Source organism: Oculina patagonica, chromosome 3 (genome assembly GCF_052425735.1).
Source record: "Oculina patagonica isolate OP01 chromosome 3, crgOcupat, whole genome shotgun sequence".
In the NCBI taxonomy this organism is placed as follows: Eukaryota; Metazoa; Cnidaria; class Anthozoa; order Scleractinia; family Oculinidae; genus Oculina; species Oculina patagonica.
Window position 1 is genome coordinate 6,502,649 of NC_135760.1, and position 14,970 is coordinate 6,517,618.

The 14,970-nt window shown below is 40.2% G+C and overlaps 2 protein-coding genes and 1 pseudogene across 5 annotated transcripts in view; 2 read left to right on the forward strand and 1 right to left on the reverse strand.

The window, feature by feature from the left end:
* Positions 1-326: 326 nt before the first annotated feature.
* Positions 327-14,970, forward strand: part of LOC144645097 (adhesion G protein-coupled receptor B2-like) — a 99,481-nt pseudogene continuing 84,837 nt past the window's right edge. The window contains exon 1 of the transcript XR_013569225.1: positions 327-700. The product of XR_013569225.1 is annotated as an adhesion G protein-coupled receptor B2-like (transcript). The remainder of the gene's footprint in view (positions 701-14,970) is intronic.
* LOC144645200 (uncharacterized) lies at positions 10,588-12,055 on the forward strand. The gene is made up of 2 exons (XM_078504691.1): positions 10,588-11,702; positions 11,809-12,055. The coding sequence occupies exon 1, from the start codon at positions 10,805-10,807 to the stop codon at positions 11,552-11,554; it is 750 nt and encodes a 249-aa protein (XP_078360817.1). The 5' UTR covers positions 10,588-10,804; the 3' UTR covers positions 11,555-11,702; positions 11,809-12,055.
* LOC144645216 (CD209 antigen-like protein A) overlaps positions 14,074-14,970 on the reverse strand; it is a 40,507-nt gene continuing 39,610 nt past the window's right edge. For all 3 annotated transcript variants that reach the window (XM_078504716.1, XM_078504715.1, XM_078504712.1), the window contains 2 exons: positions 14,729-14,785; positions 14,074-14,486 (listed from right to left, as the gene is read on the reverse strand). In XM_078504716.1, coding sequence (XP_078360842.1) covers positions 14,431-14,486; positions 14,729-14,785 — 113 coding nt within the window. In that variant the 3' untranslated portion in view covers positions 14,074-14,430. The remainder of the gene's footprint in view (positions 14,487-14,728; positions 14,786-14,970) is intronic.

Genomic DNA, 14,970 nt, shown 5'->3' on the forward strand with positions numbered 1-14,970 from the left:
GTAGTACAACCACAACAATTTATGTACTTAAAAAATATAAAACCTAACAATAACTGCGAAAGAGTACCATAAAATGTTAACAACGTAGAGTGAAATAGTTAAATTAACGTGATAGAGGACCAATCGAGGCACATTGATCATGTTCCTATTTTATTTAAGCCACCGAAATATTGAAAGTGAGGGGATGGAGACGCTTGCATTCAAGGAAGGGCGCGTATTCGACGAAATGCTGTAAAAAAATGCGTTTTATACTGTCTTTCAAATTAAACTGAAAAGGCCGAAGATAACATTTTAGTTTAACTATCATCCGTTGTTTTCGTAGTATGTCCAAAGAACTGGATTTACATGGAAGGTTCCTGCTACCATTTCTCTTCCGGCGCCTCCTTGAATTGGACTGCAGCCAAATCCGCCTGTGAAGCATTGGGATCCAACCTTGTCGTGATAAATTCACAAGCAGAACAACAAGCAATTGCCGCAAAAGTATCTCAGCGCACGTGGATTGGTTTGTACAGAAATCCTAAAGACAAGTCTCGCTGGCTGTGGGTTGACGGATCACCGATAACTTACACTAACTGGGCTAGTGGGCAGCCTAATGACCACCCTATGCCTAACAGCGAGAAGTGTGCTGAAATGTATCCTAGCGGGAAATGGAACGATAAGGAATGTTATGCTAAGTTTCCTTTCGTGTGTGAAAAGAGAGGTATGTCTGTGTGCGAGGACGGCAAGGATTCATATATACACAGGCCGCCCAGACGTTGTATTCGATTTAGGTGATTTTAAAAAACTCATTAATAATTCATAAAGAAAATACAAAAGAAATTAATGTTTAATGGGTGACTTTATATCTGATAAAGACACGGCTAAACTTTACGTCCAATTTTCTAGGCCAAAATAACCCCAAATCTAAATATTAGTGCAAGAATGAGTTGATCTACATCAGAAGATTTTTAAGCCGTTCAATAAATTCGCAGTTCGTGTTTTATCAAGTCTAAAACACTCGGCTGCGCCTCATGTTTTAAACTTGATAAAACACTGCTGCTCATTTATTAAACATTACATAAGACAATGTATGAGAATGCTTTGAAAATTGCTCCAAATAGTACTTGTATGAAAGATTTGAATAAAAATGTCTTACCTTATGTTTATCTTGCGTTATTTTGACATTTCTGTGCTTCTGGAGTGGGTTTAAAGCCGTTTAGACGTAGGGGAAGGACAACGTCGGGAAGAAAAACTCGTCTAAACGGCTTTAAACCCACTGTACTAGCTCTGTTCAGAATACACCCAGATGTCACCTTAAAAATTTCTCTTTACTTGGAGGCCAGGTTTTTTGTTGTTTAGATTTGAAAGGTTTAAGTCCAATTCTTCAGTCACAATAAAGTCTGTCGTCGATGGCCAGGCTCTGATGGCGTTTCCAACTAGAATTCTGGTAACAAAACTATGCAGCTGCACTTGTCGAAACAATTTCTTGCAAATGGCAAGTTCCAGGAAGTACCAGTTGCATTGTTTAAAGAAATACTCAGCACAGTTTTGAACCCTTGTTAAATCAACATTTGCTGGCAGCGAAAACGATTTTAAAGGGACTATGTTACGGAGATTTCGCAGATTTCTAGTCTAAACCGTTGTGAAATTAGTGGTAGGCAACCTAACCCATAAAAAAAACTCTATCTTTGAACATCTAAAGGAAGATATAACCTTAATTAACAATTAGACTACGAGCCCAAGTTTTCTATGCGCAAATAGTCAACGAGGCGCAGCCGAGTTGACTATCGCTCATAGAAAACGAGGGCGAGTAGTCTAATTGTTTTAGTAGAAACTCTAAAGGATTGCAGTCCAAAACCTACAATATTGTGCACTTTGAAGACAAAAATCAAGAAAATTTACCGCTTAAAGGGCTACGCGAGCGCGCGACTGTTTTCTATCGGCGAATAGAAATCAGTGGGAGAACCAATCAGATTCGCGGATTTCCATTAGAACACAGCTGAGTTTCTACTAATTTGTTGATAGAAATCAAGCTACGACTATAAATTTCGATTTTTTAAAGACGCGCGGAAACAATTTGAAAACGTTTGCCTAACGTTTTCAAATTGCAATCCGTTTCCATCCGCGCCATCCGCAGCCAATAATGCTAGTTAACAGTTTCAGTGCTCTAATATAGCAATTTTTAATAAAAATGGACTATTATTTCGAGGTTTCAAGCGACACAAATATAAATTTTGGCTGTTCAAAAATCTGGTAAAATCCGTGACATTAAACAAATGGTAAACGTCACAGCGTGCACTATTGAGTTACAGATGCACGCGGGAGGTTGCTAAGCACGAAAGATGCGTAAGAGTCGCCCGAGGCGATAGCCGAGGGCGACTCTAGCTTCTTGAGTGCTTAGCAAACCTCCCAAGTATCTGTAACTCAATAGTGCACGCTGTGACGTTTACCATTTGTTTTATAGCACAACTTTTAGGCGATTTATTAAAGTTTCTTTGAGGTAAAGTGCGCGCGCTTATTTGAACAATTGCGTGTAGTGCTCGCGTAAACGCTGACGAAATCCTAAAAGAAAAATACAAACAAAACCAAGTTTTGAATTATTTCAAACTTGCATTATACCTCAAAGTCTTTCAGCATTGTAGAGAAATGGTTTTCTTATGTTTAGCTTTTCAAATTTTACAGGAAAATCGAGAAAACAAGTAAAAACTCGTGAAGTAGTGGCAATTTCTTATGCCATGTCGCATCAGATCAGTGCGCGCGCTCAGGTTGAAGGCATACGTCAGCGTGCACCCATGGGCAAATAGTAGACGCTAAATTAACCAATCAGAACGCGCGCTTTACTTTAGTTGTGCTATAAAGTCCCTTTAAAACACCCTAGGTCCCTTGGGAAGCGAGCTGCGATAGTCATTGTGTTGTTTTCTTGAGCAAAACAACTGACTTTTACTCTGACAGTGACTCCGCTGATTTTTTTGGCCATGCAGACAGAATCAACATCAAAAAAGAGATCAAGCAGCGTTACAACTGACAAGATTTTAACAAGGATACAGTTGGAATGTTTAGAAATTTTGCTTTACACTGCCATGCTCTTCGAGTTAAAACATACCAGTTGACTTTTATTTATTTTATCCAGCGAGTGAGATAGTGACAAGTCCGGCTGGTAATAAAACAAACCGGCAAAAAAAAAAACCAGCCACGTCCACAGGGAACCCAAACGCCGTATTTGTTATTCATAATCTTAAATAAAAATCTTCTTATTTACCTGCGTTCCTGTGTTTTTTTTACCGGTTTGGGGGCGATTTGAATCAGAGCGAAGGCGTTTTACGTTGCGAGTTTTAAACGGTAATCGATCTCTCGCAATGTCAATTGTTTCAATTGTTATTAACTCAAGTTACTAACACCATTAACTATTAACTCTCCTCGCGGGGAGCTTGAGACATAATTGAGGCGCGTCGTATTGACATTGCGACAGACCAATTACCGTTTAAAACTCGCAACGTAAACCGCTTTTCAAATCGCCCCCAAACCGGTGAAAAAATACACAGGAACGCAGGTAAATAAGAACATTTTTATTTTAAGATTAGTAATAACTAATACGGCGTTTGGGTTCCCTGCGCCACGTCTCGAGAGCAGAGCGCGCGCTCCCGCAGTTTGCGTCCAATTATTTATGAATGACAGCCGTAAAAAGAAGTCGGTGAAAAAAACCACCGGTGAACGCTGCATTTCAAAATTAGCACGTTGCAGGTGATACAAGTCGCTCGTTCCGCGATTAGCCGCCATTTTGAGTTTGAAGCCCAGCGGTTTCCTGAGAATCAAATAAGTGACTGGGAGCTAAGTTATGTTTCGCGGCCACTAACACTAAGGACTGTGTAATTTTTAACACCCACCCACTTCAGGTAAAAACATGCCTGACAAAAATTAGATTTCCTCATGTATCAGTGTTGCCGACAGAAAGCAGAACATTGACCGAACATTTCCCGCGTTTTTTATGTCACGTGACATACTCGCCAGGCTCTCGCTCACACATGTGTTTTGAGTTTTTCGTGTCGAGCGGCGAGCTTGGTGAGTATTTTTTTTTTATTGCTATCATACACAAAATACAATTACATTCATTTGTAGCACGCCTTTTATGTTACAATATTATTTGATACTAATTGCAATAACACTGGAGTAGGTTACAAAATATTACACTAGAGACACTAGGTACACTAGAGACACTAATTACACTAGAAACAATTACAATAAATTTGATGCACTATAAAGCAGAATAAAAGGTAAAGGAACATCTTATCATACCGCATAATACAATTACATTTATTTGTAGCACGCCTTTTATGTTACAATATTATTTGGTACTAATTGCAATAACACTGGAGTAGGTTACAAAATATTATAAATTACAATTACGCTAATTACACTAGAGACAATTACAATAAATTGGATGCACTATAAAGCAAAAAAAAGGTAAAGGAACAACTTAAACAATAAGGCAATTAATGGACAAAGGATAATAATTTAATCTATCTTCTCTATAGTATATTTTATATTTAATTTATTAACATAATCGGAGAGAGTAATTGGTCTGTTGTGCAGTTTGTTGGTGTAAATGTAGTAACGCATATATAGCAAGGTATAATTAAGTTTCCTTATCAAAGTTTTGTTTTCAATTGAATAGGCGGGAGATAAACCAAATAACATTTCTTTAACAGATGGATGGTGATTGGTGTAGTTAACGCTATTAAACCATTGAATAACTCTCCTTTGAAAAGCTTTTGAAAACTGGCAGTGAATGAAAGTATGCTCAATGGAGTCTTCATTTCCACAATATAAACAATCTCCGTCATCTTTGATACCAAAAAGATGTAGTTCCTTCTTAGTAACTATAATTCTATGTTAGAACTTGTAGTGGAATTCTTTCAATTTTATTTTCTTTACAAACTCGTTTTGTCAACTTAAAAAAGTGCCCCCAATCAGTGGAGTTTAGATTCAAATTTTTGCTCCATTTCGTTGGGCCGGTAGGAAAAGAATGATTTACCTTATTGTTTAATAGCCAGTAGAAATCTTTTGCCTTTGCTTTCTCTAAGTCAATTTCGATGTTTTCAGCTAGTTGGATCTTGGATTGATTTCCCAAATAACTTTCTTTTGAAAGTTCAAAATTACGTGCCCTAGTCAGAAGCGTTTTAGGAATGGCATTTATAACTTGATAAAATTTTAAAAAGTTGGTTTTACAGTCATATTTCCTTTTAAACTGATGAAATGAAATTAGCTGTCCGTTTTCATTTAAAAGGTCCTGAATAGATATGATTCCTTTGGAAAACCATTCTCGAAGAAAGAAGGGTTTTCCTCTTATAAGGATAGCTTTGTTGTTAAAAAGAATTGTTTCCTGTCCTTGTTGGTAGTTGTATTGAGACTTTAGTTCCGAAAAAAAAAAAGATAAAATGTCTTTGTAAAAGATTGGCAATTTAGGATCGAAGTATTTTGCATCGTAATTACACCTAAGGAAAAAATTTAATCCTCCAAGTTTTGTAAAGAAATAGTTTGGTACTGATTTCCAATTGCGGATTTCAGGGTTAAGTAGTCTTGAGATCCAGGCCAGTCTTAACCCCTTTATCATAAGATCGATATCCGTCATACGGATACCACCTCGATCATAATCCTGATAAATGCTTTCTCTTTTAATTTTGTCCTTTTTGTTATTCCATAAAAAACTGAAAAGCTTACTTTTGATGATACATTTGAATTCAGTTGGAAAGTTTAAATTGGATGATACATAGACTATTTGGGATAGCCCAAGAGACTTAATAATCAAAGCTTTTCCAAACAAGGTCAGGTTTCTTGCTTTCCATACGTCCAGTTTTGTTTGTAATTTCTTAACTTTTAAATCGAAATTAAAATGTTTGTTCTTATTATCGTCATATGAGAAATATAACCCTAGAATTTTAACAGGTTTGTTTACCCACTGTAATTGTAACGGTGTGGTTTTGTTCTTTGACCACTTTCCCAACCATATCGCCTTAGTCTTTTTTACATTTAGTTTTAAGCCTGAGATGACTCCAAAGTTGTTGACTATGTTAAGAGCGTTTTCTACCGAAATAATATCTGCACAAAACAAGTTAGTATCGTCAGCAAATTGGCTTATTTTAACTTCATTTCCAAATAAATTGATCCCTTTAATTTCAGGTGTCTGGCGAAGTTTGTTTGATAATATTTCTGCGCTCAATATGAAAAGATACGGGGAGAGCGGGCAGCCTTGCCTAACCCCTCTTGTTGGTTTAATCCAGTTCGTAGTAAAGCCGTTATTCAATACTGTACTTTCGATATTTGTATAAAAGATTCTAATCCATCTTTTAACATTTTCACCGAAATTGAACCGATCTAATACCTTCATCATGAATTGCCATTCCAGAGTGTCAAAGGCTTTCTTAAAGTCTAATGACATCAGAATGCCCCCTTTATTTTCCGACATGGTGTACTCCATTACATCGCTTATCAGGCGTATATTCTCTCCAATATAACGACCTTTCATGCTCACACATGTGTTTTGAGTTTTTCGTGTCGAGCGGCGAGCTTGGTGAGTATGTCCTTGTTAACATTTTCCATTCTGTAATACTGTATTTTCACATTTAACCGAAGAAGACTGGACCGCTCTTAAACCAAAACAAACCACCACAGAAGGGAATGCTTTTGAAAAGCTATCGTTATCTGGACTTTCAAGTCGACCAAGCAGCAAAGCTTCATCATCAAAAATCTCTAGTTATTCGCAAAGTCGTTCGAGGTCCTCTTCCAAGTCTAGTGAAACACGAACACAGCTGCGACTCCATGAATTGAAACTAGCACAGGGTCGCACAGGCAAGAAAAGAGGCAGAAGCGAGAGTACTTGAAGAACGAAGATTAGCTGAGGAAGAACTCCGTAGACGTGAAGAAGAGCGGCGTTTAAACGAATCGCGGCGTCTAAGAGAACTAGAGTATGAAGGAGAGCGATTACGACTTCAAGCACGTTTGGAAGAGGAAGAGGAGAAACATACGAAAGCCGAGGAGGGACATAACATTTCAGACTTCAAACTTCAGACTTCAGACTTCAGACTTCAGACTTCCGCCTTTAGAATTCAGAGACTTCCGCCGACCTCCGAGTTGTTGAGTTGTTAGATCAGGCAGATCCACTATTTAAAGTCAGATTCGCTATCTATATACTAGTTATGCAACGCTTTCGAGTGGTATACTATGGAATATCCCACGAGTCACTTGTATTTTCTCGGTATATATACGAGCCTTTAGGCGAGTGTGTATACCAAGAAAATACAAGTGACAAGTGGGATATTCCATAGTATACCACGAGAAAGTGTTGTGTAACTATTTTATACCATGCCATAGAAAATACGCTTACTAAATTTCGTCGAGAATACAATCGCAGAGCACGATGGGAAGGTTGGGTTGAATACCGTCGAATATACAACGGCTTTCCTGTATTCTGATTGGCTGTATTTTTTATGGTATGGTATAAAAAGTCAGATCCGGTTGTTAGTAATCGGTGTAACGGCGGAACGCGGAACGGCGTAACGACAGAACGAAAATCGGCGTAACGAGATTTTTTTTAAATAACTTAATTAATTTATTGCTATAAACAAAATAACATTAATTAATTCTCACTTAATTGAAACCATTTTTTTTTTCTTTATTTCACACACAATAGGCCGCAATATCGTTTATGGCTTATACATGATCTCTGGACTGTCACACGAGACAAAGGGTTATAAGAGTTATGCAAATAGAGAAAAAGAAATTCCTGGTTTAAATGGATCTTCTGGACAATTTGGCACTTAGCTGATTTACGCGCTCTTTCTGATACCACATGGAAAGCAACGGTTCTTGTACGATCGCCGAAGTTAAGATCTGTTGGGCGGGATTAATACTTGGATGAATGACCAACTGAAAATACCCCTTGTTGTGGGATTTTCATTTTCTTTCTTTCTTTTTCTTACGAAATCAGTAACTTTTCAGGCCCTTCTATTTTTTTCAACGTCTTCATTGACTTGCTTCGGCTTTGTACGTTTCATTGTCTCGATCGAGGCGAGAAAGTCCGAAGGGCAGTCGCGCTACTGAGCTTCTCCTTGAAATCCTCACTCGAAATAAAATCGAAATCCTGGCTCTAGATCGATCTAGAAGGATTAAGAAGATATGCATGCCCTTTATTTTGTGAAATATATTTACTGTTTGTTTGTTTGTTTCAGTCCAGTTTTACGTAATTAAGTCCAAAGGTCATGTATAAGCCGTAAACGATATTGCGGCCTATTGTGTGTGAAATAAAGAAAAAAGTGGTGTTACAAAAATTGTGTTACTTCCGAAACTGAGCGTGACATTGTTCGTGACATTGTCCATGTGACGTATTTTCCCACGAGGATGTTTATTTTTAGACTTTCGCTTAGGCCACGTGAGAGAGACTTTCCGAGAAGAACTTCAGACGAGAAGTGTTTTGAGTTGATTGTCGAAGGGTGCGACATGTTAAGCTGGAATTGAGTAAAATTGTTGTGTTACCGAGAATCCTGCGTTCAGTCTGGTAAACGTTTACTTCACCAAACCGAATCCATTCGTAACAAGTGGTTTCAGGTACCGCTGTCTGCAGGTCTGCAAGGTGGGAATTTATTAATTTAATTTTGTTCATAATTAATTAAGTTATTAAAATAAATCTCGTTACGCCGATTCTCGTTCTGCCGTTACACCGATTACTAACAACCGGATCCGACTTTATATGGATCTGCCTGATCTAACAACTCAATAACTCGGAGGTCAGCGGAAATTAAGCGAATGCGGAAGTCTGAAGTCTGAAGTCCGAAATCTGAAGTCTGTAGTCCGAAGTCTGAAGTCTGAAGTCTGAAGTCTGAAATCTGATGTCCCTCCTCGGCTTTCGTAGAAACATGACCCGGAGAGTCTTGTGAACCGCTTACGTGACTTTGAAGGTGATGAGAAAGAAGATCAAAGGCTCGAAAGGGCAAATTTACAATCAACGCCGTTACAAGTGGATGACCGTAATTCTTTGTGTAACACAACTCAGAGAACTGAACATAGTAATGGTGAACCGAAAGAAAGGCTGAATGTATCGTGGGTGCAGCAACTTTGTGATGGTAAAAGTAGTGGACCCTCGAATCGTACTAACACTGGAGAGATGAAATCTGTATTTCCACGCTCACTTCCAAAACTTGAATTACCAAGATTCGATGGTAACCCATTAGAGTGGCCAACCTTCATTTCTCTGTTTAAGTGTCTTGTACACGATCAACCTTTAACTGACACTCAAAGAATGACACACCTGCAGCGTGCCCTTGCTGGAAATGCTAAGAAGGCTGTTGGTGGAATGCTTACTCATGGGCATTTGTATCGAGAAGCACTGAAGGAATTAGAAGAACAATTTGGCAGTGAGGAATCAGTGGCTGGTGCATATTTTAAGACCATCTTTGATCATCCTGAAGTCTGTGAAGATAACTTTGCCCAGCTGCGGTCGTTCTACAACACGCTACATGTTGCTGTTTCCACCCTGAAGAGTTTGAGCTACGAACATGATCTTGCTGCAACGGACAACCTTAGGCGAGCAGCCCAGAAGTTACCTGAAACGCTGAAAACTCGTTGGAGAGAGAAAAGGGTTGAAACGCTGCCCAGAACTGCAACTTTGGCCACTAACACTAAGGATTGTGTAATTTTTAACACCCACCCACTTCAGGTAAAAACATGCCTGACAAAAATTAGATTTCCTCATGTATCAGTGTTGCCGACAGAAAGCCGAACATTGACCGAACATTTCCCGCGTTTTTCATGTCACGTGACATACTCGCCAGGCTCTCGCTCACACATGTGTTTTGAGTTTTTCGTGTCGAGCGGCGAGCTTGGTGAGTATGTCCTTGTTAACATTTTCCATTCTGTAATACTGTATTTTCAAATTTAAGCTGTAACTATCGCCAGTTTTACGTGTTCCCTGATGGTCGCATTGAAGTTGCCTTTATGATGAGCAAGACGCGTGTAGCCCCCTTAAGACAACTTAGTATCCCTCGCCTGGAGCTCCAAGCCGCACTTCTTGCAGTACGACTGGCAGACACTGTAAAGAGAGAGCTCACCCTATGCATACCTAAGACTGTCTTCTGGAGAGATTCAAAAACTGTACTGTTGTACATTGCAAACCAAAGTCGACGATTCCATACCTTCGTAGCCAACAGAGTGGCTGAGATTCAGGACTCCACCTGTCCTGCACAATGGAGGTTTGATCCTGGTCGCCTAAATCCAGCTGATGACTGCACGCGGGGCCTACGAGCATCAGAAATGACTAGTGACTGCCGATGGGTAGCAGGTCCAGCCTTCCTGCACCAGACCGAAGAACAATGGCCGCAAGAGGAACTTAAAGGGCCAATCCCTGAAGAAGATGTTGAATTGAAAAAGACCAATTGGTGTGGCCTGGTCAGCAGCCCTGCAGAGTCCCTTCCAGATCCCGAGAAGTTTTCATCCTGGATCCGTTACCGTCGAGTCATAGCATGGACTTGCCGCTTCATTCATAATGCAAGGCTTCCCAATGAGAGTCGAATCAAAGGGCTATTGTCGGTTAGTGAGCTTACACGTGCAGAGGTGTTGGCAGTGAAATGTTCGCAGAGAAAGTCTTTTCCAGATGACTTTGAAGCCTTGTTGAAGAACTTGCCACTACCGCCGAAAAGCAGGTTGCTAGCTTTCACCCCCTATTTAGATGAAGATGGATTGATTCGCGTGGGTAGAAGATTGCGCAAAGCCCCTTTACCGGAAGAAAGCTGTACACATAGAGATTGCCCATTCTCTGGAAACGGACGCGTGCATTATGGCGATGCAAAGGATGGTGTGGAGGAGGGGGAGACCAGCGCACATTTGGTCTGACAACGGAACGAACTTTGTCGGAGCGGAAAGAGAAATCCGAGACGCCCTTAAGCGCTTGAACAAGGAGCGAATCACTGACGAGCTGTCACAACATGGAGTGCAGTGGCACTTTAACCCGCCTGCTGCGCCTCACTTCGGTGGGGTCTGGGAACGGTTGGTGAAGTCTGCGAAACGAGCGCTGAAGGCTGTCGCTGGAAACCAACGTGTCACGGATGAGACCCTCTTGACGTTCATGGCTGAGGCAGAGTCCATGATGAACAGCAGACCACTGACGCATGTCAGCAGTGATTGTAACGATCTCGAGGTCATCACCCCTAACCACTTCTTGCTGGGGCGTGCGAACATGAACATTCCCCTAGATGTTGTGACTGACCGCGATCTATGTAGCAGAAAGCGCTGGAAACATGCTCAAGTAATGGCCAATCATTTCTGGGAGCGTTGGCTTTACGAGTATCTACCATCTCTTACTGTGAGACCCAAATGGCGCCGTGAGTCCCGCGATGTTGTCGAAGGAGATCTTGTTCTGGTGATGACCGATAACCTTCCTCGTGGTCGCTGGCCATTGGCGCGAGTAACCCATGTTGTACGTGGTGACGATGGGAAAGTGCGCTCTGCGGAAATCAAGACGAAAGCTGGTGTTTACGTCCGCCCAGTGACGAAACTGTGCATGCTAGAAGAAGTGTCCGACTCTTGAACGTAGTCGTATACGAGGGGGAGGATGTTGCCGACAGAAAGCCGAACATTGACCGAACATTTCCCGCGTTTTTTATGTCACGTGACATACTCGCCAGGCTCTCGCTCACACATGTGTTTTGAGTTTTTCGTGTCGAGCGGCGAGCTTGGTGAGTATGTCCTTTTTAACATTTTCCATTCTGTAATACTGTATTTCACATTTAACCTGTAACTATCGCCAGTTTTCTAACCACTAATGTATTGTGATTTTTCTAGCGTAATCAACTAACCAAGCTTCCGCTGTAAGAGTCTGTGAGCACTCGTGGAAGAAATCGAAACCTGACTGATTAGAATTAAACTTGGACGAATCGTTTGTTGGTTGGACTGTTGTATCCACAATTGACGACAACAATCAGTTATTTTCATTTTTGTTGTTTCTTAGGGTCTTACAACATATTTAAAACTTCACTTTACGTTTTATTTTGAATAACTCTATCAGATTACGAATGCAACTTACCAGCACCGGCGTTACCACAGTATCGAGCTTTGCAGTTAGGCGGCTTTTGTAACTTATACACGTAATAACCGCTACAGTTCTTCGCTTTAATGTTGTTACTATAGCGACAGCAGCGGCCTGCCGAGTGATAACAGACTTTACGAGTCACCGCACCTTCAGCGACTGTCGGGTGTGCACCATTAAGCCAGCCCGGATCTTCAGTACCGCAGCGATACTCGGGAACACATTTGTGCGCCATCCGATCCCCGGCAGCTCCTTGGAACCGGTACCAACCCGCAACCAGGTCCCTATCGCACAAGCTGTTCCTCACTTCGTTTACTTGAGCGCGGTCTAATTTTTACTTTATAAAGCGCTACATAAAAATCAAAGGCTCTTCGAGCAACCTCATGGTAATTCGATGAATGAAGTGCCGACCTCCGCATTTTTTTCTAAATAAGTGTCCAATAAAGTAAAGCAATCTCACTTTGCTTTATTTTTCCACGTGAGTTGCGTCATTGATGACTCGTGCTCTCGGGCGTCTAGCGCTATGTGAATATGATTACTTTTCTGTCAGTAGAACCCCGGTAACTCGAACTCGGATAACTCGAACACCCCGCTAACTCGAACATACTTCCATTTCCCTTGGATTTGAACTCACTTTTAAGTCATTTTTACTCGGTTAACTCGAACTCGGATAACTCAAAAACCCCGCTAACTCGAACTAAATTTCGTTTCCCTTGATCAAAATTTGGGTCAAATTTACCCCGATAACTCGAATTCTGGTTCTTGCAACTCGCCACGGTTGCCCATTGATTAGAGCAACAAAACAGATCACCTATTTGACAGCCTTTTTCCACTCTTATCCTAAGAATTTATGATCGTATTAGAGTTTCTGACGAGATAAGTTTAATTTGCACTGTGCTGTATACTGAGATGCTGAAAAATCAGTAAGCTATCAATTATTAACTTGGCAAATTAAATACCGTATTCAATCTACCCCGATAACTCGAAACCCCGCTAACTCGAACGGTTTATCGTTTCCCTTCATAGTTCGAGTTACCGGGGTTCTACTGTATTTTTGAGAAGCGGATTAAGTTTGAGAGAAAAGATACGCCCGAGCACTTAGTGCATCTGCTCGACTCAAAAAGATGAAAAACGGATGACGTGACACGAGGTGACGTGACGCGAAATAAAAACGTGCCGTTGATGTGGTGTTAACTAAACTGAACACGTCACATGCCGAGCGCAATATTTTTTCACATAACAATTTAGCGTAACTATGTGTTGTTCATAGCTGCTTTCAGTGAGGTCGCAACCTCAATTTGCCTTTGAATGTTTTCTTGCGTGAATGGGTCATTGATAGTATTTTTGTTCAAATGAGCGTTCAATAATGTAACACAATCCAGACAATCTCACTTTATTTCCCTGTGAATGTTTTATTTTTCCATGGGAATTGCGTCATGATGGTTCGTACTCTCAGGCTTCGTAGCGCGAATTCTATTTTATCACAAAATTGAAAATATTTAAGTGTAACCTTTGATCCTTTTTAGCATTTAGTAAATTTGTTTTATGAATATGTTTACTTTTCTGCCAGCACGTATAGCGTTATTTTAGGAGCGAATAAAATTTTTAGAGAAAGATGCGCGTTTCTGTACGACTCAAAAAGATGAAGAACGGATGACGTGACACGAAGATGATGTGACGCGAAACAAAAACGTTGTGTTTACTAAAACGCGTCTTTGAATGTTTTCTTACGTGAATGGGACATTGATAGCCTGCTCTGAGGCTTCGTAGAGCAAATTCTATTCTCTTTTGTCACCAGAGGATAAGTGTAACTGATCCTCTTTCGATTTGTTTTGTGAAAATTCAATTTAGTTCCCTGAAAGAGAGAGACCCTGGGAACGAGGTTGGAGAATAATTTGTTTTGACATGCGCTGAATGGCGTTTTAAAGAACCTATCTGTCAGCACGTTCACTGTTAAATGCATGAATTAATTGCGGTTTAATAGCAGAGTCGAGTGTTCGAGTGAGTGAGTGAGGGAAACACCTGACTTTACCATTCGGTAAAAAGGGCAGGCAGCCAGTGTTTACATGCGAGTTTAGGTCGGTAAACACACAAACAACAGAACAAGAAGTACGCGTGAAAAAATTGCTTCGTTCAACACAAACATATACAACAAATGACTGCAGTTTTCGAAATAGCATTTGTTTGTATTTGAGGGATGTCCAGTAGCAAGCTTTGATACTCCAATAAAAGAATACCAATTGTTTACATCGATGGCATTGTAAAAAATTTATAAGTGATTTTTTTACACTATCTTTGTTTTGCTTATTACGAAAAAAGAACCAATATGGTTTAAACAAAATCCAGAGGCAGACATTACAGTGAAACCTAAATGTGTCTCAACTGACATTCTTTCGCACCAAATATTGACGTGAAGCTCTGATTAACAAATTGCCTTTGAGAAAGTCAATCAATGGAATTAGTAAAAAACATTACGTTAATAACGAACCAGCCATATTAAAACGATCCAACCGAGAAATAGTCAAATATAACACCATTTGCGTATCTTTACCCGATGATCAAAAGTTGTAGTAAGTATGACAAAATACAATATTAAAATCAATATTAAAATCACCTCAAATTACTATGTAACTGTAGGAGCACAATCAATACATCCACTATGAAAAATGCACTTACTTGAAGTTGGTGGACTGTTGGACGGAACGGGTGGCGGCGGAGGAACTGGTGGAGTTGCTAGAAAACATTTTAATTTAATTGGACAACTGTGTTTCGTTAAAGCAGAATTTGTTTGCATTTAAGGTCTTCAAGCCTGCCTCCCAATATCCCCCGACCCTCAAACGCCCTTCCTCTCCTCTGCCCTCAACAACTTGTACCATTTACAATGTATTCGCCCAAGGGCGATAAAATGAATGAAGTTG

Bases quoted from the DNA above. Each gene is read 5' to 3' on its own strand.
- LOC144645200 (XM_078504691.1), top strand. From the start codon at position 10,805: ATGGCGATGCAAAGGATGGTGTGGAGGAGGGGGAGACCAGCGCACATT.